Below are 24,014 nucleotides of genomic sequence, written 5' to 3' on the forward strand. Positions count from 1 at the left end.
CAATAGCTACAGTAAGTGCAGCTAGTTTGTAGCAGTCGAACAATATCAGTAGTTGACTATTAATCTTGGATTCTAACTGCTGCTTCACTTTGGCTTTTTCTACATTCCAGAATAATTTTCTGCATAATGGAGTCAATGGAACTGGGTAAATAAATGAATTAATGAAATATAGTGGTCTGTTCAAGCATAGATAATGATCTTAAAAATTAATTACAATATTACCAAGTATACCCTTACCTACTTTTTTACAGAGGTGCTGACAGGAAAGATAATTGCCTCTATAATTTTTTCATAAATGCATTAATGCATTTAAGAAATATAGTGGTCTGTTTAAGCATAGATAATGATCTTAAAAATTGATTACAATATTACCTAGTATACCCTTACCTCCTTTTTTACAGAGGTGCTGACAGGAAAGATAATTGCCTATATGGTTTTCTCATAAATGCATTAATGCTTTGAATGAAACATCACAATGACTTAAATTTATGCAAGTAACTGACTTCTTCAGACAGGTTATTGCCAAAGCACTTCTCATTTATTTCGACAGTCATTACTGTCCAGGAGATACCAAAAATGTAGAATACCCTTGGAAGTTATGTGATTTTCTTCAAGTTGTTGTTATAATTCTCTGCCAATTCTTACAGTGGGCCTAAGAGTTAAAACTTTTTGATTTTGTACATCCTTCAATAAATTTCCATACTGCACCATTTGTTAAAAATTGTAATACAGTTACCTGTGAACAATTAATTTCCAGTCTCAAAAATAATATAGTATGTAAATATTACTAACACTATAATGATATTCAATTGTTTTTCTTTTTGAACTTCAGGCTCTTTCTGGAATTGGTGTTGTAACATATGTTTAGTTTGTTCCTAGTTTTCTTTCATGCTAAATTTGTACAGAAAGAGAGAATATTCATTGCATATATGGATGCTATTTATCTTTTTTATATTTTTCTTGTATACTGGTTCCCCGCAGCATGAATGATACACTTCGAGATGGCACACAGAGGGACCCAGCTTCGACATCTCACATCTCCCATGGAGATCCAGACATAAAAGTGAAGGTTGCTCCTGGATCGTCTGGGCCATATTCGTGGAAGTCACAAGGCTTCACTCACTGCAGTGCTTCCTGCTTAGGAGGTACTGATAAAGGCTACAATGTCCAACTTCTGATGAGTAAAACAAATTCTTTCTCTGACAATAGCAGAACCAACCCTATGTAAAATTCTATTTACTGCAACATTCTTAACAAAGTGAACCAACCTTGCAAATTTTGGGACAGCTCCAACTGAAGTGCCGCGACATGTCGTGTATCGCAAACCAACACACACAAATCTATATCTTCATGCCAGTAGCTGCCATCACCTATCACAGACCATAGGTGTCCTTAAAACCTTAGTGCATCGGGCACACTGTATATCCAATAAAGACAATTTGCAAAAAGAGCATTTTTAAATCAAATGGATTTTCTCCACAACAAATTCATAGAGCATTCAATGCAAAACCTAAAATGCAGGTATGTGATGGGGAAGAAGATAGTAATTCCTTCAGATCTAGTGCTTTTTTGCCCTATGTGGGTTCTCTTTCCTCAAAGATAGGTCACATTCTTCAGATACACTGTCAAAGGGGATCTTCCGGCCCCCCACAAAGATTGCAGCTTTACTCGGCTCTGTGAAGGATGATTTACAGCTTCGTAAAGCTGGTGTGTATCAGATTCTTTGCGGAAATTGTGAGAAGTCTGACATAGGTCAAACAATAAGCACTGTTCATGAGAGGTGTGCGGAGTATCGAAGATACACACGCTTATTACAGCCAACAAGTCAGCTGTGGCCGAACATTGTATTGATACAGGGCATTCCATGAATTACAGTGATGTGAAGATTTTAACATCCACCTCTTCTGTCTTCAAGGAAGCTGTAGAGATTAGATTAGCCAATAATTTAATAAATAGAGATAATGGTTTTTATTTGGACAAAGCATGGAATCCAGCTCTTGGGGTAATTAAACTGCATAGAAGTTGTCATGGCATCACCGCCGCCAATCATACATCGATAAGGGAATTGAATGTCTGTACACCTTCAGCACAGGCGGCGCATGTATAAACGTATTTCTCTGCCTCCGACCAGCATCTGTGATCCGCGTGTGTAGTACCACTGTGGTGGAGCATATAAGGCCGCACTTGGCATCTTGTCGTCAGTCTTGTGACTCATTCTGAGTATGGCTGGACGATACGCAGCTGAAATATCAGTGGAGGGAATTTTATTTGCGCGGTTGCATGCCCGAAATTTTATGGACTACAAATACTGAAATACCTCTTTATAAATCTGTGTGATACATTATCTGGAGTAGATTTTCCATGATGTTAAAAATGCACACTTAGTTTAGAAAGGTAGAAGAACTAAATCAAACATGTTAAAAAAAAAAGTTTAGAATAGAGATTGATGGAGAGTAACATAAAGCAAAAATTAGAAAATATGTTAGACAGGGATGTTCATTATCATCATACATATTTAACCTCTTTGTAGAAAATGCTGTGAGGCAGAAAAAACACCTGCAGTTAAAATGAAAAAAGTTCTCCTACACTGCTTATGATTTGTGGATGATTATACCTTAATAGCTGACAGTGAAAAACACATGCAGAACATACACTGACAGGAATGGAAAGTGTTACACCATAAGAACATATAGGTCAAATGATACCAAACTGATACTCCAGTATTTCCATGCCTGCAGTATATTTTGACTAAAATTTCATGCTTCTGCAAGCTCATTTTCACTGCATAAATGAGCTATTCATAGAGGCAATGAATGATGAGAGTACACAGTGGCTGTTCAATGTGTCTAATGTTACTGTAACTTTTCACGTGTAGATTGCAACACAGTATCGTCAAAGGATATGAGCTTGCAGCTTATCAACATCTTTCAGAGAAAGTTCAAATCATTGGGATCAGGGACATGGGACCATCATACCAACAGATCACACAGATAGTTGGCCATAGTGCAGTGGCAGCAGAATGAGATAAGATAAGATAAGATAAGATACTTTGTTGTCACATAACATGTTTTTATACAATCATTCGATTGAGAACATTGGTGACTCATCAGTCTTTAACCTAAGTTGTTACAGTATTTTATATAGTGCAGGAAATACGTCATACATACATTGCTTATTATAATAAAAATACAACATTATATTTTAAATCTTTTCATAACTCATTGAATCATTACTATAGCCTTCACACTCACTCCTATATGAAGTATGGATGTACTGAATGGGATACAAACCGCCATATAATTCTATATATAAACATGAATATACAGTGAACGTGTATACTTTGTATCTACATGGCTTCGAAAGTATACCATTTGTACTTGCATCTTTACTCCCTATTCCTATTTATAAATTATTCTAAACTATAACATTGCTTTTTATTCATTTAGAAATTCTTCTAGACTATAATAACATTTGCTTTTTAGGTATGTGCCAATGGTCTCCAATGTGGATTCCCGAAATATTGACCTTATCTTATTTCTGATCTTCAGAGCCATGTAATGTGGAGTATTTTCATATAGTGTGAGTCGGTGACAAGGTAGCATGTATTTCAATTTATGTCTAGTTTCATAGGCATGTGTGAATGTATTTCCTTCAAACAGATGTGAGTTTTTCTGTTCAAAGAGAAGTATTTCATATATGAAGATGGAAGGGATTGTCATGAAGGGGAGAGAAGACAGACTCAAGACAAAAGTATGACAAGAAAAGTAGCCATGGACTGTCCAGAAAGACTATATCATGAAAATATTGTAGGATCATTTCCCTTACCTCGATAAATATGAGGGGCATTCAATAAATAACACAAAAATTTTTTTCTGAAAGCAATTTGGTTTTATTCAGGATTCCAATACACCACATTACTTCCCACTCTTTTGGCTACAAAATCCTATTTTCCAACATAATCTCCGTTCATTGCAATGGCCTCATGCCACCTTACTGGGAGAGCCCATATGCCTGCATGGCCGCATGGTACCAATCTACAACTTGAAGTCAGCACTAAAGTCTTGTTACATCAATAACCTCCCCATCATCTGTGTACTGCTTCCAGTGGAGTGCATATTCCATTGGGCCAAAGAGTTGGACGTCGGAAGGTGCAAGATTCAGGTACACACTTCTGAGTACTCAATCTGGTGTACAAGTGTGTCAGCACTGCCAGCAGAGATGTCCAGTTGAGCAGTGAGCTGTTTGATTATTGCTGGAGTCACAACTGTGTGTGGTCAGTTGGCACTTGGAAGATCGACCAGGTTTGCGCAGCCTTGTTGTGATGATGACAGATGTCTTGCTCAATGACTTAACATGCTTTTGTTCTCTCCCAGGTCTCCACAGACATTCTGCAAATGCCTATGAATATCTGTGATGCTCTGGTTTTCTGCCAAAAGAAACTCAGTGACAGCCATCTCCCTGGAATCCACTTCTGTTACAGATTCCATTTTGAAGGCTACACATTGCGCTGTCATTTATCTGAACTTCATGGAACTATAGGGGCTAAAACTGAAATATTTCAAATTCCAGATTTTTTTTGACTGGTATCATCATCATCATCATCATCATCATCATCATCATCATCATTTAAGACTGATTATGCCTTTCAGCGTTCAGTCTGGAGCATAGCCCCCCTTATACAGTTCCTCCACGATCCCCTATTCAGTGCTAACATTGGTGCCTCTTCTGATGTTAAACCGATTACTTCAAAATCATTCTTAACCGGATCCAGGTACCTTCTCCTTGGTCTGCCCCGACTCCTCCTACCCTCTACTGCTGAACCCATGAGTCTCTTGGGTAACCTTGCTTCTCCCATGCGTGTAACATGACCCCACCATCTAAGCCTGTTCGCCCTGACTGCTACATCTATAGAGTTCATTCCCAGTTTTTCTTTGATTTCCTCATTGTGGACACCCTCCTGCCATTGTTCCCATCTACTAGTACCTGCAATCATCCTAGCTACTTTCATATCTGTAACCTCAGCCTTATTGATAAGGTAACCTGAATCCACCCAGCTTTCGCTCCCATACAACAAAGTTGGTCGAAAGATTGAACGGTGCACAGATAACTTAGTCTTGGTACTGACTTCCTTCTTGCAGAAGAGAGTAGATCGTAGCTGAGCGCTCACTGCATTAGCTTTGCTACACCTCGCTTCCAGTTCTTTCACTATGTTGCCATCCTGTGAGAATATGCATCCTAAGTAGTTGAAACCGTCCACCTGTTCTAACTTTGTTCCTCCTATTTGGCACTCAATCCGTCTATATTTCTTTCCCACTGACATTACTTTCGTTTTGGAGATGCTAGTCTTCATACCATAGTCACATTTCTGATCTAGCTCTGAAATATTACTTTGCAAACTTTCAATCGAATCTGCCATCACAACTAAGTCATCTGCATATGCAAGACTGCTTATTTTGTGTTCACATATCTTAATTTCACCCTGCCAGTCTATTGTTTTCAACATATGATCCATAAATAATATGAACAACAGTGGAGACAGGTTGCAGCCTTGTCTTACCCCTGAAACTACTCTGAACCATGAACTCAATTTACCGTCAACTCTAACTGCTGCCTGACTATCCATGTAAAGACCTTTAATTGCTTGCAAAAGTTTGCCTCCTATTCCATAATCTTGTAGAACAGACAATAACTTCCTCCAAGGAACCCGGTCATATGCCTTTTCTAGATCTATAAAGCATAGATACAATTCCCTGTTCCACTCATAACACTTCACCATTATTTGCCGTAAGCTAAAGATCTGGTCCTGACAACCTCTAAGAGGCCTAAACCCACACTGATTTTCATGGTATTGGCTGAGAAAAAAAAGTGTTGCATCACTTATTAAAATCTTTCGTAGATGGATGACAACAGCTGAAATCTGGCCAAAGTTTACAGGCTGAGTGTCACCACAAATCATCAGGAACAGATTACTGAAAATTAGTTTGAGATCTTGAGTTACAAACTGTTGTTTATTGCTGGCACCAAACCACAGATTTACTTGGTGTAGAGCCAGAGTCAGCTGGGATATTGGGTAGCATACTGTGGTGCTCAGTAGCAATTCTCATTTCTTGTATTTCTTGAAGTTTTTCTGGCAGATAGAATATTCCATCATCTTTTGGGTGTGCAGTCAAGATGGTATTATTGCTGCTTTTGATATTTCTGCTGATAACTGTAGAGCTGTCTTCAAGATCAGTTGATGACAGAATTAAAACTACTAGATACAGTACTGTGGAGAAAATGCATTTGTTCAGAGATACAACTGTCAGCAACAAGAGCATTAGATAAAACTTTACGTGTCTAAGCATATAACACAGCAAGCACCAAGTCAGCAAATTCATGAAGCTTATGATTTATGTGGTTAATTATTAAAATAGATGGCACATGATGGAATGCCAGGCAGCGAGGACTCAGAAAAATAATTCCTTTGAGAATGCAGACATGAAACAATTGCTTCACTTCTGAAATCCAGCTCTCTACCCAGGGATGTTACCAACAGACTGGAGGGATACAGATCTGTCCCTACCAGGTTACACAGTCTTCCTAAAGGCCACAGAGTTACAGAGGGGAAAAAAGGTTCAGTTGTGTGGTTCTTTGATGCATAAAGTTTTGTCTGTGACTAACACCCTTGTTTCTGACAGTCTTATCCCTGATGCCCATACATTTACTCCACAGTATTGTGTCAAGTGGTTTTAATTCTGTCATTGACTCACTCTGGAAATGGCTGTATAGTTATCAATCAAAATATTGTGTGAAGAAATAATCACACCCAAAAGATGGTGGAATAGTCTGATTTATGTTTGTGGTGATATGGTTGATACCAATGAGTCTGTAGATGAACTGATGGAAAGTACAGGAAGCAGTTATTCTTGAGATATACACTTTTATAGCAATCTCCAGCTAGCAGTCTTCATGAAATGCCACAGCGTGTGTTTTAGTCATGGCTAAAAATTCATCAAGATGACATTCAGAGCCTGTTTGCTTGAAAACCGTTATTATTATTGTTCTTGTCATGGTCTTCATTCAGAGGACCAGTTTGATCCAGCTCTCCACCTTAGTCTATTCTGTGCAGACCTCTTTGTCTCTGAATAACTACTATAACCTGTGTCCATTTGAACCAGCCTTGGTCTCCCTTCACAAATTTTACCCCTCACATTTCCCTCCATTACCAAATCGGGAATTCCTTGATACTTCAGATGCATCAATCAATCCCATCTGTTAGTCAAGGTGTGCCAAAAATTTTCCATTTTCCCCAATTCAATTCACATAATTACAAGAATATATTTGTGTCTGTGGCAGTCATACCTCATATTGAGGTTAATGATCAACATTAGCTCCAAATGAAATGAAAGTTTATTCATTTACCATTTTTTATTTGTTTGTATGATGAAAATCTCTATAAAGCTAGATAAATATTGGACTGGTGCTTCATGGTCCAACACTTTCCATTTCTGTCAGTGTACTTTCTAAATTTGCAACAATAATGAAAAAATGGAGGTTAAAAAAAAGTTATTATACTAAGCAAGTCAAAAATGAGAAAGGTGGCTGACTTCAAAAATAAAAACAATTAATTAGAAAAAATTCATATATTTTGTCATTTAAACACTTTCATTACAGAAGACAACACCTTGACCATAACCTGTGAGTGCTGTACTTAGGGTGTTGTAATATAATCCTAAGTTCATCCCTTAATGCTGGCTCATCATTTTAACATTTCCCTTTCATGACAACTACTTAATAGAAGGACAAACCTTCGTGATCTTTTGTACTGTCTTTTAATAAGTCCTGTACTTAATCTTTTTGAGTGGTGTTAATACTTTTGCACAGTTTGTAAAACTCTGATACTTTTTAAACAATGAAAATGCAGGATGGAATAATGCCAGTATTATGAAAAGGATAGATTGTTGCTTGCCATATAGTGGAGATGTTGAGCTGCAGATAGGGTCAACAAAATTACTGTCAGAGAAGTAAGCCCATGGCCAAAAAGACCTTCATCCGTATTAGACAACACACACACACACACACACACACACACACACACACACACACACACACACACATGCTAAAGCAGACACGGCTCACACACAGATGGGTAGGGCAGCTAGATGGAAGGGGGGGGGGGGGGGGGGCAAGTGGGAAAGGATAGAAGTAAAAAGACTGTGGGTTCGTTAGTGGAACAGAGGGCTGTGTAATGTTGGGGTGGTAATAGGTGAGGGGATAGATGGGTGTAGGACAATAACTAACAAAGGTTGAGGCTAGGAAGGTTATGAGAATGTAGGATACATTGCAGGGAGAGTTCCCATCTGCACAGTTCTGTTAAACTAGTGTTAGTAGGAAGGATCCAGGTGGCACAGCCTGCAGAATAGTCATTAAAACAATGAATGTTGTGTTGAGCAGTGTGCTCAGCAACTGGACAGTCCAGCTTTTTCTTGACCACTGTTTGTCAGTGGCTGTTCATGTGGACAGACAGCTTGTTGGTTGCCATGCCCACATAGAATGCAGTGCAGAGGTTGCAGCTTAGCTTGTAGGTAGGTGTTGTGTTGCACATTTGTTTAGTGCGGTCGCCGCACATAAGATGTGGCCACTGCCTTCTTGAGCACCTTGTGTCAATGCTTCAGTGGCAGCAGCACTGCATACTTCAAAGTGCTCGTAGTGGGGGCACCACAAGCAGCAGACATACCACTGGAGTCAATGGTGCCAATCAGGATGCAGCCCCACGTAATTAAGTTGCATCATTGCGGCCCAGAAGGGGTCATCTGGTGGGCCTCCTGGAGTACGGAGCAGGTTTCCTCTCAGGTGTGATGCAGTTACTGTGTTTATGGGAGATGAACTTTGGCTAAGGACCTCAGTATGAGTGATTACTCTGAGTTATGTCTCACCTCATTCTCAGAATAAATTTTCTAAGTTGTAATTCATTCTGACTTTCCATCTGGTAGTTTGTACCTGGGACACAACAACATGAAGTCATCACATACAAACAAACCCAGGGTATGGCCATGGGCACCCACATGGCACCATCCTGTGCCAACCTATTCATAGGCCATCTGGTGGAATTCCTTCTAACTATCCCTAGTCTCAAATCTTTCACATGGTTCAGATTCACTGATGACATCTTTGTGATGTGGAGTGAGCATGAGGACACCCCATCCACATTCCACCAGAACCTCACACCTTCTCCCTCATTCGCTTCACCTGGTGCTCCTCAGCCCAACAAACCACCTTCCTCAATGCTGATCTCCACCTCAAAGATGCTTACATCAGTACCTCCATCTACACCAAACCTACCAACCACCAGCAATATCTCCACTTTGACAGCTGTCACCCCTTCCATACATCCTAGCCACCTGTGGCCATTGCATCTGTAGTGTCAGACAGTCCTTCTCAAAATATACCAAAGGTCTCACTGAGGCCTTTACAGACAGTAATTATCCTCCAAACCTTGTACAGGACCAGATCTACCATACCTTGTCTCTCTAGTCACCCCCTTCCCCATCCAAAGTCCCATTTTCCTGCCACAGAGGAGTGTTCCCCTCATGACTCCATGCCACCCAAGACTGGAGCAACTGAATCACATTCTCTGCCAGGGTTTCTCATGGTGCACTGAAATGTGGAGTATCCTTCCCAACACTTCCACAGTGGTATACTGCCATCCACCGAACCTACCGACACCAGCTTTTCTGAGTTGCAGAGGTGGGTACTCTCCCTGCAATATGTCCTATGTTCCCGTAACCCTCCTGGTCTCAACTTTCATTAGTCATTGTCCGTTACCACGTATCCCCTTTCCTGTTCTCATCCCAGCAATACTTGGTCTCTAGTCCACTAAGGGACCCACAGCCTTTCTACTTTTCTCCTTTTCCACTGCCCCCACCCCCAACCACTTCTCCACTCTCCATCTCACCTCCTGACAGCACCTATTTGCTCTACATTCACTCCACCTCATCACTTAATGCTCCAACAAGCTGCACTTTACCACCTCCCTCCCCTACTCTGCTACCCCTCCCCCTCCCCACCCCAGCCTCTTTAACCCCACCATCTGCATTGCTTCTCCCATCAGGCACTGCTGCTTCCAGTCTGGCCTCTGCAGCCAGAGACTGTGTTTATGTGTGTGTGAGTTGTGTTTGCGTGAGTGTGTATGTATTTTGTCTAATTCAGATGAAGGCATTTTTGGCTAAAAACTTACTTTTTGGCAGTCTTTTTGCTATGCCTATCCGCAATCAGCATCTCCACTATATGGTGAGTCTCTCCTTTTCGTAATACTGATTTTTTTTTAATTTGTGAATTTCAAAGCTGTGCACCAATACCTAAATGTTTTTAATTACCTGAGTTATCATTAAACAATGGAAGCTCCAGGTAGGAATATCAACAGTGTAGGAAAAGACAGATTGCTACTTACTGTGAAGAAGACACATCAAGTTGCAGACAGGCGCAATTAAAAGACACTTACAATTTCAGTCTGGAATGCAACTATCATGTGGGATACAAGCCGCAGTCAGGAGGAGGCAGGAAAGGGGAAGGGTTCGTAGTGTATGGGTGGGAAAAGAGGTGAAAGCTAGCTGGTGGAGTGTGCAAGGACTAGGGTGCCAACAGGTGCAACGTAAGGTGATTGTGGGGCAGGGAGGTGGGGAAAAAGGAGCAAAAAAGGAGAGGTGCAGGGAAAGACGGGCAGATGCATTGGCATAGGGCTTCTAATAAACAGGGTGGGAAATGAGGAGACGATAGGACAGAGGGGGTGGAAGTTGTTGATTGGAGGGTGTGGGTACAGTATGTTATCATAGGTTGAGGCCGGGATAATTACAGGAGCAGAGAATGTGTTTAAGGATAACTCCCATCTGCGCAGTTCAGGAAAGCTGGTGGGGGAGGGAAGGATCCAGATGGCTCAAGTAGTGAAGCAACCATTGAAATCAAGTGTGTTATTTTGCTCTGGACCCCAGGTTGGCAGTGGCTGGTTGGCAACAGAGGTGGTAAATGACGTGCTGCTTCCACAGGTGGCCTGGTGCATTATGGGATAGGATAAACCTGTGACTGGACTGGAATAGGAAGTGCTGTGTGGGTGGATTGGTCAGGTATTTCATCTGGATCTTCCACATGCGTATGATCCTTGAGGCAAGGGGTTGAGACTGGGAGTGGCATAGGGAGGACTAGGATATTGTGGAGGTTGTGTGGGAGTCAGAACACTCCTTTAGAAGGGGTGAGAAGTATCTCGCATAGGCAGTCACTCATTTCAGAGCATGATGATAGGTAATCAAAGCCCTGGTGAAGGATGTTGTTCAGTTGTTCCAGTCTAGGATGGTACTGGATGATGAAGGGGACACTATTGGCTGGTTCTTGGGGATGGTACAAGTATTGGGGATATGAGGGGAAATGGCATGGGAGATCTATTTGCTGACTAGGTCTGGGGGTAGAGCCTGTCTGTGAAGTCCTTGGTGAGACCCTCAGCATACTGAGTAGAGGAGTTTTTGTCACCACAGATATGCTGTCACTGGGTGGCCAGGCTGAATGTGAGAGATTTTTTGGTGTGAAAGGGATGACAGCTGTCAAAATGCAGGTACTGTTAGTGATTGGTGGCTTTTCTGAACTGTTCAAATAGGAGTTATCCTTGCAACACATTCTCCACTCCTGTAATTCTCCCAGCCTCAACCTACAGTAACGTACCCCCACACCCTCTATCTTATCATCTCCTCATTTCCCACCCTTTTTATTTGCAGCTGTCTGCCAACGCATCTGCTTGTATCTCCCTGGTCCTCTCCTTTCTTGCTACTTTTTTTCCCACTTTCCTGCCTCAACCTCCTGACACTGCACCTGTTGGCAGTCTAGTCCCTGCACACTCCACCAGACAGCATTCATCTCTCTTCCTACCCTGGCAGTCACCACGTGTGAATGAGGTGTGCTTGCTTATTTGTGTGAATGCTGTATGTCTCTCTTTCACTGATGAAGGCTGTGGCCAAAAGCTTTGTGTAAGTGTCTTTTCCTTATGCCTGTCTGAACTTTACTGTCTTCTTTGTGTAAGTAGCAATCTGTCTTTTCCTACATTATTGAGTTATCATTAATATAGTTTACAATTTGTTTTTAATGTGGCCACTGCAGTCTATATGTTATAAGTGTTTTAATTCTGTAAGATAGGCAACTGTTCCTTTTGCATTTGAGAATAGCTTAGAAGAAAGCAGGGGTATTGTCATTGTCATCTTTAATATGGAGATAGAGGAAAGTTCTAGTTATTAATATCATATAACACAACAGAATATTTTTGTTTTAATATACAGTTTTGTTTTAATGTATAATACATATGTTAAAATACTAATTAAAAGAAAAAACTTTGATTTTCAAGGAGACTTTAGTGAGGTTTATAATTTACCTTGTTTTGGCATATTTTGTAAGTATTTTTCACAAAAAGTCTTTTGATAGTTTTTGTTGTCATCTCTGTATTTTCCCAGGTGTCCAAGAATCCTTGATATCCTGTGTACAAGACAACAACCAAAAGACAGTGAGTCCGTATTTGTGTGACAAAGAAACCAGACCAGAAGTACTGATACGAACATGTAATGATCACCCTTGTCCTCCACGGTGGAACTATTCTGACTTTCAGCCTTGTTCAAAGCCATGTGGCATTGGAATAAGGACAAGAGAAGTTATGTGCATACATGAAGTCACAAGAGGTGGAGGAAACACTGTGATAGTGCCTAACAACATGTGTCCACAACCACCTCCTCCAGACAGGCAATACTGCAATGTCTTAGACTGCCCAGTGAAGTGGCACACAAAACCATGGTCTAAGGTGAGTAAGCTTCTTGGTTGTAATCTATGTAATTTTCTCTCATATGCGTTATGACAAACTTTCATATTAAAAAAAAAAAAAAGTTATAAACTCATTTGCATTTTATATTCTACCTGTCTCTTACTGTAGTGTTTGGCTGAATTAACAAACAAAATTTACATAAATCTCAATACCAGAGAAGGAAAGTTGCTACTTACCATATAGCGGAGATGCTGAGTCGCAATAGGCACAACAAAAAGATTAACACAATTGTAGCTTTCGGCCATAAAGGTCTTTGTCAGCAGTAGACACACATACACACACGCGCGCGCACACACACACACACACACACACACACACGCACACACACACACACACGCACACACACACACACACACACACACACACACACACACACACACACACACACATCTGCAGAGAGCTGAAACCACACTGTGAGCAGCAACACCAGTGCATAATGGGAGTGACAACTGGGTGGGAGTAAGGAGGAGGCTGGGGTGGGGAGGGGGAGGTATAGTATGGTGGGAGTAGCGGACAGTGAAGTGTTGTACTTTAGACAGAGGGCAGGAGAGAAGGTGTGGAGGAGGAGGAGGGATAAGTAGCAGAAAGGAGAAAAATAAAAAGAAATTAAAAGACTGGGTGTGGTGGTGAAATGACGGCTGTGTAGTGCTAGAATGGGAACAGTGAGGGGCTGGATGGGTGAGGACAGTGACTAACGAAGGTTGAGGCCAGTAGGGTTACAGGAACATAGGGTGTATTGCAGGGAAAGTTCCCATTTGCACAATTCAGAAAAGCTGGCGTTGGTGGGAAGGATCCATGTGGCACAGGCTGTGAAGCAGTCATTGAGATGAGGGATATAGTGTTTGGCAGCATGTTCCGCTACAAGTTGGTCCACTTGTTTTTTGGCCACAGTTTGTTGGTGGCCATTCATACTGACAGACAGCTTGTTGGTTGTCATGCCTACATAGAATGCAGCACAGTGGTTGCAGCTTAGCTTGTAAATCACATGACTGGTTTCACAGGTAGCCCTGCCTTTGATTGTATAGGTGATGTTAGTGACCGGACTCCGATCTTTTTGTTGTGCCTATCGCGATTCATTTCAGCATCTCCGCTATATGGTGAGTAGCAACTTTCCTTCTCTGGTACATTCCATCCTGGATTTTCCATTGTCTGATTACATAAATCTCATAATTTTTCAGAATTTTATTAAATCTACCACATATATAAAACTATAATAGAGGGAAACATTCCACGTGGGAAAAATATCTAAAAAGAAAGATGATGAAACTTACCAAACAAAAGCGCTGGCAGGTCGATAGACACACAAACAAACACAAACATACACACAAAATTCTAGCTTTCGCAACCAATGGTTGCCTCGTCAGGAAAGAGGGAAGGAGAAGGAAAGACAAAAGGATATGGGTTTTAAGGGAGAGGGTAAGGAGTCATTCCAATCCCGGGAGCGGAAAGACTTACCTTAGGGGGAAAAAAGGACAGGTATACACTCGCACACACACACATATCCATCCACACTGTGTATGTGTGGATGGATATGTGTGTGTGTGTGCGAGTGTATACCTGTCCTTTTTTCCCCCTAAGGTAAGTCTTTCCGCTCCCGGGATTGGAATGACTCCTTACCCTCTCCCTTAAAACCCATATCCTTTTGTCTTTCCTTCTCCTTCCCTCTTTCCTGACGAGGCAACCATTGGTTGCGAAAGCTAGAATTTTGTGTGTATGTTTGTGTTTGTTTGTGTGTCTATCGACCTGCCAGCGCTTTTGTTTGGTAAGTTTCATCATCTTTCTTTTTAGATACATATATAAAACTGTCATTCACAACAGCATATACCAGCAAGTGATGTTACAAAGGTTATAAAACTCTGATCACAAAATTTAAAACAATCTACATCTACATACATACTCCGCAAGCCACTGTGCAGTGCACGGCAGAGGGTACCCTGTACCAGTAATGGTCATTTATTTCCTTTCCTGTTCCACTTGCGAATAGAGCAAGGAAAAATGACTGTCTTATGCCTCAGTATGCACCATAATTTCTTTTATCTTCTTATCTTCATGGTCCTCTAACAATTCAGCTGCATAAGATGCATTGTTACTAGCAACATCATGAGCAGACATATGTACTGAGATGTGGTAGTTGTTTCATATACATGTTTCACATCTTAATTACATACTGATGGGGAAAAAAAAAGAAAAAAAAAAGAAACAAGATCATCAAGCTTCCTTACTCATTTCAGTTCATTATCCATTTGACTACATGCAAAATGGCTGTGTCTCTTCATTAGTATTATGCTTATTATTCATTTCTGTGGTTGATAAGATTATTTATTTTCACTAAAATATGGATTCAAATTGACATCTACATGGAAACGAAGGATTGCTTCTGAGCACATAGAGGAGGTGTTGTGTCACAAACAAGCACAATGAAAGAGAACACTAGAAATATTTTCAGTTTTCAAACAAACTCATCCTTCAGGAGCAGCACCCACACACACACATGACCACTGTCTCCAGGCACTAAGGTATGACTATGACTACGACTGCATGTGAAATGAGCAGCACTCTAGCTGTGATGGGTAGTGAGGGGGGGGGGGGGGGGGAAATGGATGGAAGAAGGTGAGGAAAGGACTTGTGGGTACATTGGCAGGATAAAAGCCATGTGATTCCTGGAATGGGAGCGGGAAGGGGATAGGCAGGAGGAGGACAGGAGATAATGAAGGTTGTGCCCAGGGAGGTTACAGGGACAAAATTACGTTGTAGGGAAGGTTGCCACACTTTCGGTTCAGAAAAAGAAGTTTTGAAACTTCCTGGCAGATTAAAACTGTATGCCAAACTGAGACTCAAACTCGGGATCTTTGCCTTTCATGGGCAATTGCTCTACCAACTGAGCTACCCAAGCACGACTCACAACCCATCCCCACAGTTTTACTTCTGCCAGTACCTCATCTCCTACCTTCCAAACTTCACAGAAGTTCTGCAAAACTTGCAGGACTAGTAAATACAGGAAGAAAGGATATTGTGGAGACATGGGTTAGCCGCAGGCTGGGGGATGTTTCCAGAATGAAATTTTCACTCTGCAGCAGAGTGTGTGCTGATTTGAAACTTCCTGGCAGATTAAAACTGTGCCAGACTGAGACTCGACTCAGGACCTTTGCCAACTGTGTGCCCAGACTGAGACTTGACCCGGGACCTTTGCCTTTCTCAGGCAAGTGCTCTACCAACTGAGCTACCCAAGTATGACTCATGACCTGTCCCCACAATTTCACTTCTACCAGGAGAACTTCTGTGAAATTTGGAAGGTAGGACACAAAGTACTGTCGGAAGTAAAATTGTGGGGAAGTCGTGAGTTGTGCTTGGGTAGCTCAGTTGGTGGAGCATTTCCCTGTGAGAGGCAAACATTCCGAGTTCTAGTCTCGGTTCGGCACACAGTTTTAATCTGTCAGGAAGTTTCAAATCAGCATGCACACTCTGCTGCAGAGTGAAAATTTCATTCTGGAAAAGTAGTTTTTTTGGGAAGAATCCAGATGACACAGGCTGTGAAGCACTCATTAAAATTAAGCAACTCATGATGGGCAATACTTTCAGTAATGTGGTGGTTCAGCTGTCTCTTGGCCACAGTTTGGTGGTGTCCATTCATGCAGACAGACAGCTTGGTTGTAGTCATGCCCACATTGACTATGACACAGTGTTTACGGCTTAGTTTATAGATCACAGGACTGCTTTCACAGGTAAACTTCCCAGTGATGAGAGAGGAGATGCCTGTCATCAGATTGCTGTAGGTGGTGGTGGGAGGATTTTTGGGATAGGTCTTGGAGCTAGGTGTGTTCCAGGGATATGAACTATGAGGCAAGGGATTGGGAGTAGGGATGGACAAAATAATTGCAAGGTTTGGTGAACAATGGAATATCAGCATGGGAGGGATATTCCTGTTTTTAGGGCATTATGAGAGGCTGTTGAAACCCTGGCACAGTGTGTTGCGCAGTTATTCCAGTCATGGGTGGTACTGAGTCATGATGGGAGCGCTCCTTTGTGGCCAGACAGTGGGCACATGGGAGGTGGTAGACAACTGGAGAGACAACGGAAGAGGGATTTGCTTCTGGACAAGGTTGGGAGGGTAATTTGGGTCTATGAAGATCTCAGTGAGACACTTGGCATCTTTGGAGAGGGGCTTTATTCAAGGGACTCCTTGGTGCAGAATGAGTGGCATCTGTCGAAGTGGAGGAATTGTTGGTGGTTGGTAGGTTTGAAGTAAAAAGAGATACTGATGTAACCATCCTTGAGGTAGAAGTCAACATCAAAGAAAGTGGCTTGTTGGGTTGCAGAGGACTAGGTGGAGAGCATGGTGGGAGTTGTTTAGGTTCTGGAGGAGTTTGGATAGGATGTCTTCATCCTCAGTCCCGATCATGAAGATGTCATCAATGAATCTGAACCAGGTGACGGATTGGGGATTCTGGGTGATGAGGAAGGATTCCTTGAGACGGCCCATGAATAGAACAACAGAGGATGGTACCCTGCTGGTGTCCATTGCTGAACTATGGATTGACTTCAAGGAGAAGTGGAATGAGTATGTATCACCATTTACATGTCAATTGTGCGGTGAGCCAGTTTCACTGTCTCTCCCATGCACTATGTTCAGAATGTAGGTTATAGTGATGGACTGGTGACAGGAATCCATAAAGTACATGGTTGCTGTAAACTAATTTATTCAGCACAAATGAGTAAATGAACACTTCATAAAATGAATTCTGATTGTAGTGTCTATTACCTGGCTAAAGTTGTAAACATGTTTGAACAATAGTTCCATATCAACACTGTCGTGAAGTGTATAGATGCCCCTCAGTGAAGAGTGTGTCGACTGATTGCATGACAGTTGGAGAACAATGGATGTGTGACTGAAACAAAGTTAACTTTCATCACAATCATGGGAGTGCCGTGCACTTTGCAGATGTGATGAAACGGAAATGAATATGAACGGAGAGTGCCAAACAAACTTCTGAATGCATTGGTGGGGAGCTCGACCTACATGATCTGTGGCTTACAGAATTGGCCCCCTGAATAAGTGTCTGCACAGTACTGTAGCCCAGCTCACATTGTGTGTTACTTTTTACTAACCTGCACCTGCGTATGCGACATGTGTTGCCAGAATTTTGCCTATTAGTAAGTGTGCACAACAGTGGATACCTGATGCAGTTAGCTTGTACTGACTGTGAGCATATCTGATCTGTTCTTGTTTTTTTGCATCACGGTTGCCACAGGGATGTAGTTGCTCATGATGACCAGGAAAGAGGTTGTAGACTTTTAGTCTGCTGAGGGTTGGGAGAGGGAGTGTTCAGCAGCGGCAAGGCCATGGGCATTGAAGATGTTAGCATAGATGGAGATGACATTGGCAGTGATGAGCATCAGGTCGTAAAGGAACAGGAACTATGGGGAGTCAGTGGAGAAAATAGTTGGTGTCTTTTATATAGGAGAATAAGTTATGGGTAGACTGAAGGGTGGGTTCACAAGAGCAGCAATTCCCTCTGTGGGACCGTAGGAATCAACCACAATGGTGGTTCCGAGGTGGTTGAGTTTATGGACTGAGAGAGAGAGAGAGAGAGAGAGAGAGAGAGAGAGAGAGAGAGAGAGAGAGAGACTCAGGGCAATGGTTCCGGGGTGGATCTAAGGATTTGAACAGGGACGGGAGAACCTGGTGGATTTCTGGAATGGGTTCAATGTGGAATAGTTTGTAGGTGGACATATCTGACCGCTGGCAGAGTCATTTCACCAGGTAATGCCTGCAGTTTGTAATCATAGAGGTTAACAGTTGATGAAATCATTCCACCAGGTAATCCCTGCGGTTCATGACTATAGTGGTAGAGCCTTTGTTGGAAGTAGAATTATACAAGCAGAATCAGTTTTTACGTGGTGGATTTTTGTTTCTTTTGTGGATCTGAGCTTGGTTCCCATGTTAAGCCATTTTGGGAATGATGGTGAGGCAAGGTTTGAGATTAAAATTGTGGAATGTTAGCAAGAGGGGATTTGGAGGCTGAGAGAGTGGGTCATGGTTGGATGGAGAAATAAACTGAGTCAGGCAACATTCAATATTGGTTTTGGATAGAGTCTGATTGGTAGGGATAATGGTGAAATAGTGTTTCCACTGTAGGGACCGGGAGAAAGAGAGAAAGTCCTTAACAAGCCAGGTGACTGAATTTTGGATTAGAGCAAAAGGTAAGGTCTTTGGAAAGGACTGATACTTTTATAGTTCTGTGGCTTTTGGAGGACAGCCCAGTAACTGTGTTATGGGACTGTTGAGGCTCTGGATTCTGTAGGGTGATGGGAGGGAGTTTTGGAGGGCGTGCTAAATGTAGCAAGTCTGCAAGGCAGGGTTTGGTGCCCATGAGGAAATGCAGTTTTTTTTCTTTTTTTTTTCTTTTTTTTTTTTTTTTTTTTTTTTTCTTTTCCTGGAGGGCAATGATTTCAGCCCGGAATTTGGCAGGTACAAATTTGGGATTTCCAAGTGAGTGGTAGTCCAGATCTTTTCTACTTCTTTTCTTCCCCCATTTTCCCCCATTTTCTAGCTGAACTTCAAATAATGACTAACAAGCTACTGTGTAGCTCAAAAAGTTTCATTTGCAGTTGTGAAAGATTGTAAAGAAAAACTTGCTCTTGCATACGAAAAAGTGGTTCATAGAAACTTTGAAATTCAGCTTGAAAAAAACTGGAAATTTCAGGGAAAAGTTGGTAGAGTAAGCCATAAATATGTGACACACTTCATTTGTATCCAGGGCATGTTGTCACTTTATTTGGATTCATTAGAAATGCTATTCTCAGACCTTTACCATTTTCTCCTTCTATAACTATGAGATTACATCATAGTTAGACAGAGAATCCAAAATTTGGTATTGAATTTTAAGGCATACTCCTGTGCAAATATAGACTCAGATCATAATTTAGTAATGATGAAGAGTAGGCTGAAATTTAAGAGAATTACCAGGAAGCATCAGTTTAAAAGGAAGTGGGATACTGGTGTATTGAGGAGTGACGAAGTGTATTCATAGTTACCTGAGGCTGTAAATAGTGTGATAATGAATATCACAGTATGTTCTGCAGTTGATGGAGAATGGGCATCCGTAAAACAGGTAATCACAGATGTTGGACAATCAGATACAGATAACAGAAAAGTAAGTGTGAAGAAATTATAGGTAATAGAAGAAAAGTCAAGGCACTTTCATAGGGTTTGTCAGCCTAAAAAAAAATGTTTGACAATGTAAAGTGAGACAAGATGTTTCAAATCCTCAGATAAATTATGACCAATGCCCACTGAGAGACTGGACATCACTTGGTGGTATTGTGGGCAGATGACATGGTAAAAAATAAATATAAGTAGAACAGAGACAAATGAGGAACCAGTTCAGCAAATGATACAGTCCACAATAGGGAAATCCATTGATTCAGAAAGAGCAGATTCTATGGCCTGGAGCCTGGGAAGGAGCATACAATGCTGGTGCAGGCACAAGTCTTTCAGAGCACACCATTCAATGTACAGTGTTGAACATGTGGCTCCACAGCAAATGACACTGTCAGTTAAAATTGCAGTGAGCATGGGATCATCAAGATTGGACTGTGGTTCAATGGAAATCTATTGCCTAGTTGGATCAGTCATTTCTGTTACTACACCAGGTCAATGGTCATATCCGGATACACTGTCATCCAGGTGAATGTGTGCTCGAAACATGTGCATCATGTAGTGAGCGCAGACTGGTGGTGGCAATATGATGTTATTGTGGGGGGGGGGGAGGTTCCATGGTACGTGTGGTAGTAATTGAAGACACTGTGATAGCTGATAGCTGTGGACTGTGTGAACATTATTGTAGACCACTTGTATCCCTTTTGCTTGCTGTCCTCTCCAACAGTGATGATTTCTTCCACAGGTTTGTGTCAAGGCTAGAATCATGCTACAGTGGTTTGAATAACATGATAATGAACTGGCATTGATGTTACAGCCACCAAATTCACCTGGTCTGAACATGGTGGAACAAATCTGTGATGCTAACAGGCACAAGCTCCATGCCCATGTACCAGTGGCACATAGTTTATGGGAACTAAGTGACAAGTATATAGACATCTGGTGCCACATACCTCCAGAAACCAACCAAGGTCTTGTTGAATCCATGTCATGAAAAGTCACTGCTGTATTATGTTCCAGCGGTGGAGCAACATGCTATTTAGCAGGTGGTCATATTGTGTTTGGCTCATCAGTGTATGATATTGCTATCCCCTAAGAAAATGTGGAAGATTTACAGGACTTATTGAATGAAATGAACAGACTACTGTATTCAGAATATTGATTCAAAGTAAACCAATGAAAGAGGAAAGTACTGAGGAGCAGCAGATATTCAGTTAGTGGCTAACTTTACATCAAAATTGATGATGAAGTGAAGGAATTCTTTTATGTTAATTACAAAATGATGTATAACAGATGAATCAAGATAGACATCAGAGGCAACCAGAACAAGCAAAGAGAACATTCTTTGCCAAAAGAAGTCCGTTGATACGGAACATAAACCATCACTCGAGAAATAAATTTCTGAGTATATATGTCTAGAGCAGAGTATTGTTTGAAGTGTACCAGTGACTACGGAAAAATCAGAAGAGAAAAGAATCAAAGCATCCTTTAGTACCCGGTCTTTTTTGCCCAAGTGAGTGTATGTGTCACAGTTATCATTCATAAATAAATAATGGCATAAATAAAGAAAACTATTTACTGCATAGTGGAGGCATTGAGTGGTAGAACAGATCACCACAGACCAGCACCAGCAGTTCAAGTCATCGCTCTTCACAGCCCTGTGCTGCCTGAGCAGTATCATTCGCACAACTACCATATCTTACCACCCCCAAAAACAACAGACTGGTTGAGAGATGGCACAATACTATGAAGGAGGCTCTGACGGGCCACAGTGGGTCTTCGTCTGAGGCACTGCCATGGGTGCTCTTCGACATTCGGTCAGAATATAAAAATGTCATTCATGCGTCACTTGCGGAGATCCTATACGCCAATACCGTATTCCTTCACACAGACTTCTCACAGCCTGCGTTTGATGCAGCACACTCTGGCCTGTCGACTTTGGTGAACTGAGTTCACAAACATATTCAGAATATTTACATGCCACCACCGTCACCACACACAGAGCAGTAAGTCTTCATTCATAAGGACCATCACCAGTGTGAGTTCATAATGATACGTGATGACACCATATGTCCATCCCCTCAGCCAACATACACGTGGCCTCACAAAGTGCTGTCCTGGAGCGAACAAATGTTTGACGTACTAGTGTGCTGCACACCAACAACAGTGTTGCTCACAAGGCTCGAACCTGTTTGGGTTCTGCAGGACATCCACATTATGTCCCTCACAGACAACAGACCATCCAATTCCAACAAAGGCAAACAGACTGTGCTGATGCCACCACCACCTACTCAGCCAAGCCACTCACACATCTACCGTCACTGTCACCTGCACTGGACCTCACCTCTGAATTGTGTTATAACTGTGTCAGAAAGCTGCCTCAACACATGTGGCAATATCATCTGTATGCCATTCATCAACATGCTCCTTCCCCCTCCACAACAGACAACAAATACCCATGTATGGTGAAGGCCTCAACTGAGCTCACCATCATTATACGGCAGCCGTCCAACACTCGACTCAATGAGGAATGGTCCAATCATGTCTTACTCATGCACTAGCCAAGCTACAGTCTGTCTGGTTATCTCGCACATCAGTCACTGTCGATGTAACCCACAATATTCTGTACTTCCCACAGAGGCTCTGTGGGAATCAAAAGCTCTGGAAGGTCAAAATCTCTCTGGCATCCAAGAGAGATAATCTTTGGATGAGGAAAGCAAAGACAATGAGTGCATTCTTGATGTTGCAACTGTACAGAATATCTGTAAATTCACTCTATGCAATAAAATGATTCATGTATTCATGTATAACCACAACATGCATCATTTATTAGTGCTTCTAGTAGACCTTGGTACGCTATTTCCACAAGCGGTTAAAGTTTGTAAGCAGTTTACTGCATTGAAATGACTGTTAGCAAATTCAGTGTCTCTCTGTTCATAAATGTCATTTCTGGGCCTCAAATGCAAGCTCTGGTAATCAGGATACATGTTGAATAACAAAGATCTTTTGCTACATTCCATCTGTGAGTGGAGAATACAGTACGTAAATTTTAACTAATGAGAATCCAAGTTTGTAGGTTGAGTTTGTCTGTGGTGATTTGTTCTTGGATTCTGAATTATATGATCCACATTTCTGTAAGTGTGTCTTCCTTCGTTTCCACTGTAATATTGTGGATGGGTATCACCTCAACCCATCTTGATGTTCTGTCACACGAACCTCTCTGTTACCAGTCCTGTTGTTATTCTGATTCCTGGATGGCCCAGGTTGTGTACTCTGTTGGACACCTCCCATCTGATAATGTGTGACACTATGGGGCATATTCTGTCTTGGAACACGTCACACAGCAGTGTTAGCCTGGTACTGGGTAAGTCTTGATTTTTCATTCAAAGACTGATTGTCTGATCTGTTATGAGTTTCTTGATGGAAGAATCATTGGCTTGCTCTGTGGCCATAAGTTCATAGTCAAATTGTAACGAAATTGCACTGATGTACGAGAGGTGATCTATGATTACATTGTCTGCTCCACAAACATACTGTGAAATGAGGTCTAGGTGGCAGAAATGGTACGGACTGATTTCTTGAGGCATGTTCTTTATAGTGTCCATGAGTGGCTTATGATTGTTGTGAACTGTTACCTTGTGCCCTTTTATGTTCTCTTGAAAATGTCTGCAATGTAGATTGTAAGCAGATTGCAACTGAAGGCAGACAACAGAACCTAATCAGCTGCAGTACATTGTTGGCAATTTGCTGCAGAACAGCCTCCATCATGGTGTTGCAAGTGTTCATTGTAAGGCTGAGTCGTGCATTTGTGTCAGGATGGACTTGGGTGACTGCCTTAATTAGTGACTGTTTTGAGGTCCGCAGCGCTTCTTTCATACTTGCTGTCCATTCGACTTTTTCTTGCTGTGTTTGCCCTTTTCAGCCATCACATCTGTTAACAGTGACTGTGAAGCAACTATGTGTGATAGGTTGCAGCAGTGAAAGTTTAGTGGGCCAAGGAAAAGATGTGTAAGACATGGCACGTCT

General features: G+C 41.7%; 1 protein-coding gene across 1 annotated transcript in view; it reads left to right on the forward strand.

Annotated features, from left to right (window-relative positions):
* LOC126485046 (protein madd-4-like) overlaps window positions 1-24,014 on the forward strand; it is a 697,683-nt gene that overhangs the window by 466,449 nt on the left and 207,220 nt on the right. The window contains exons 11-12 of the mRNA XM_050108648.1: window positions 982-1,145; window positions 12,468-12,808. Of these exons, the coding sequence (XP_049964605.1) occupies window positions 982-1,145; window positions 12,468-12,808 (505 nt within the window). The remainder of the gene's footprint in view (window positions 1-981; window positions 1,146-12,467; window positions 12,809-24,014) is intronic.

Source organism: Schistocerca serialis, chromosome 6 (genome assembly GCF_023864345.2).
Source record: "Schistocerca serialis cubense isolate TAMUIC-IGC-003099 chromosome 6, iqSchSeri2.2, whole genome shotgun sequence".
Taxonomy (NCBI): Eukaryota; Metazoa; Arthropoda; class Insecta; order Orthoptera; family Acrididae; genus Schistocerca; species Schistocerca serialis.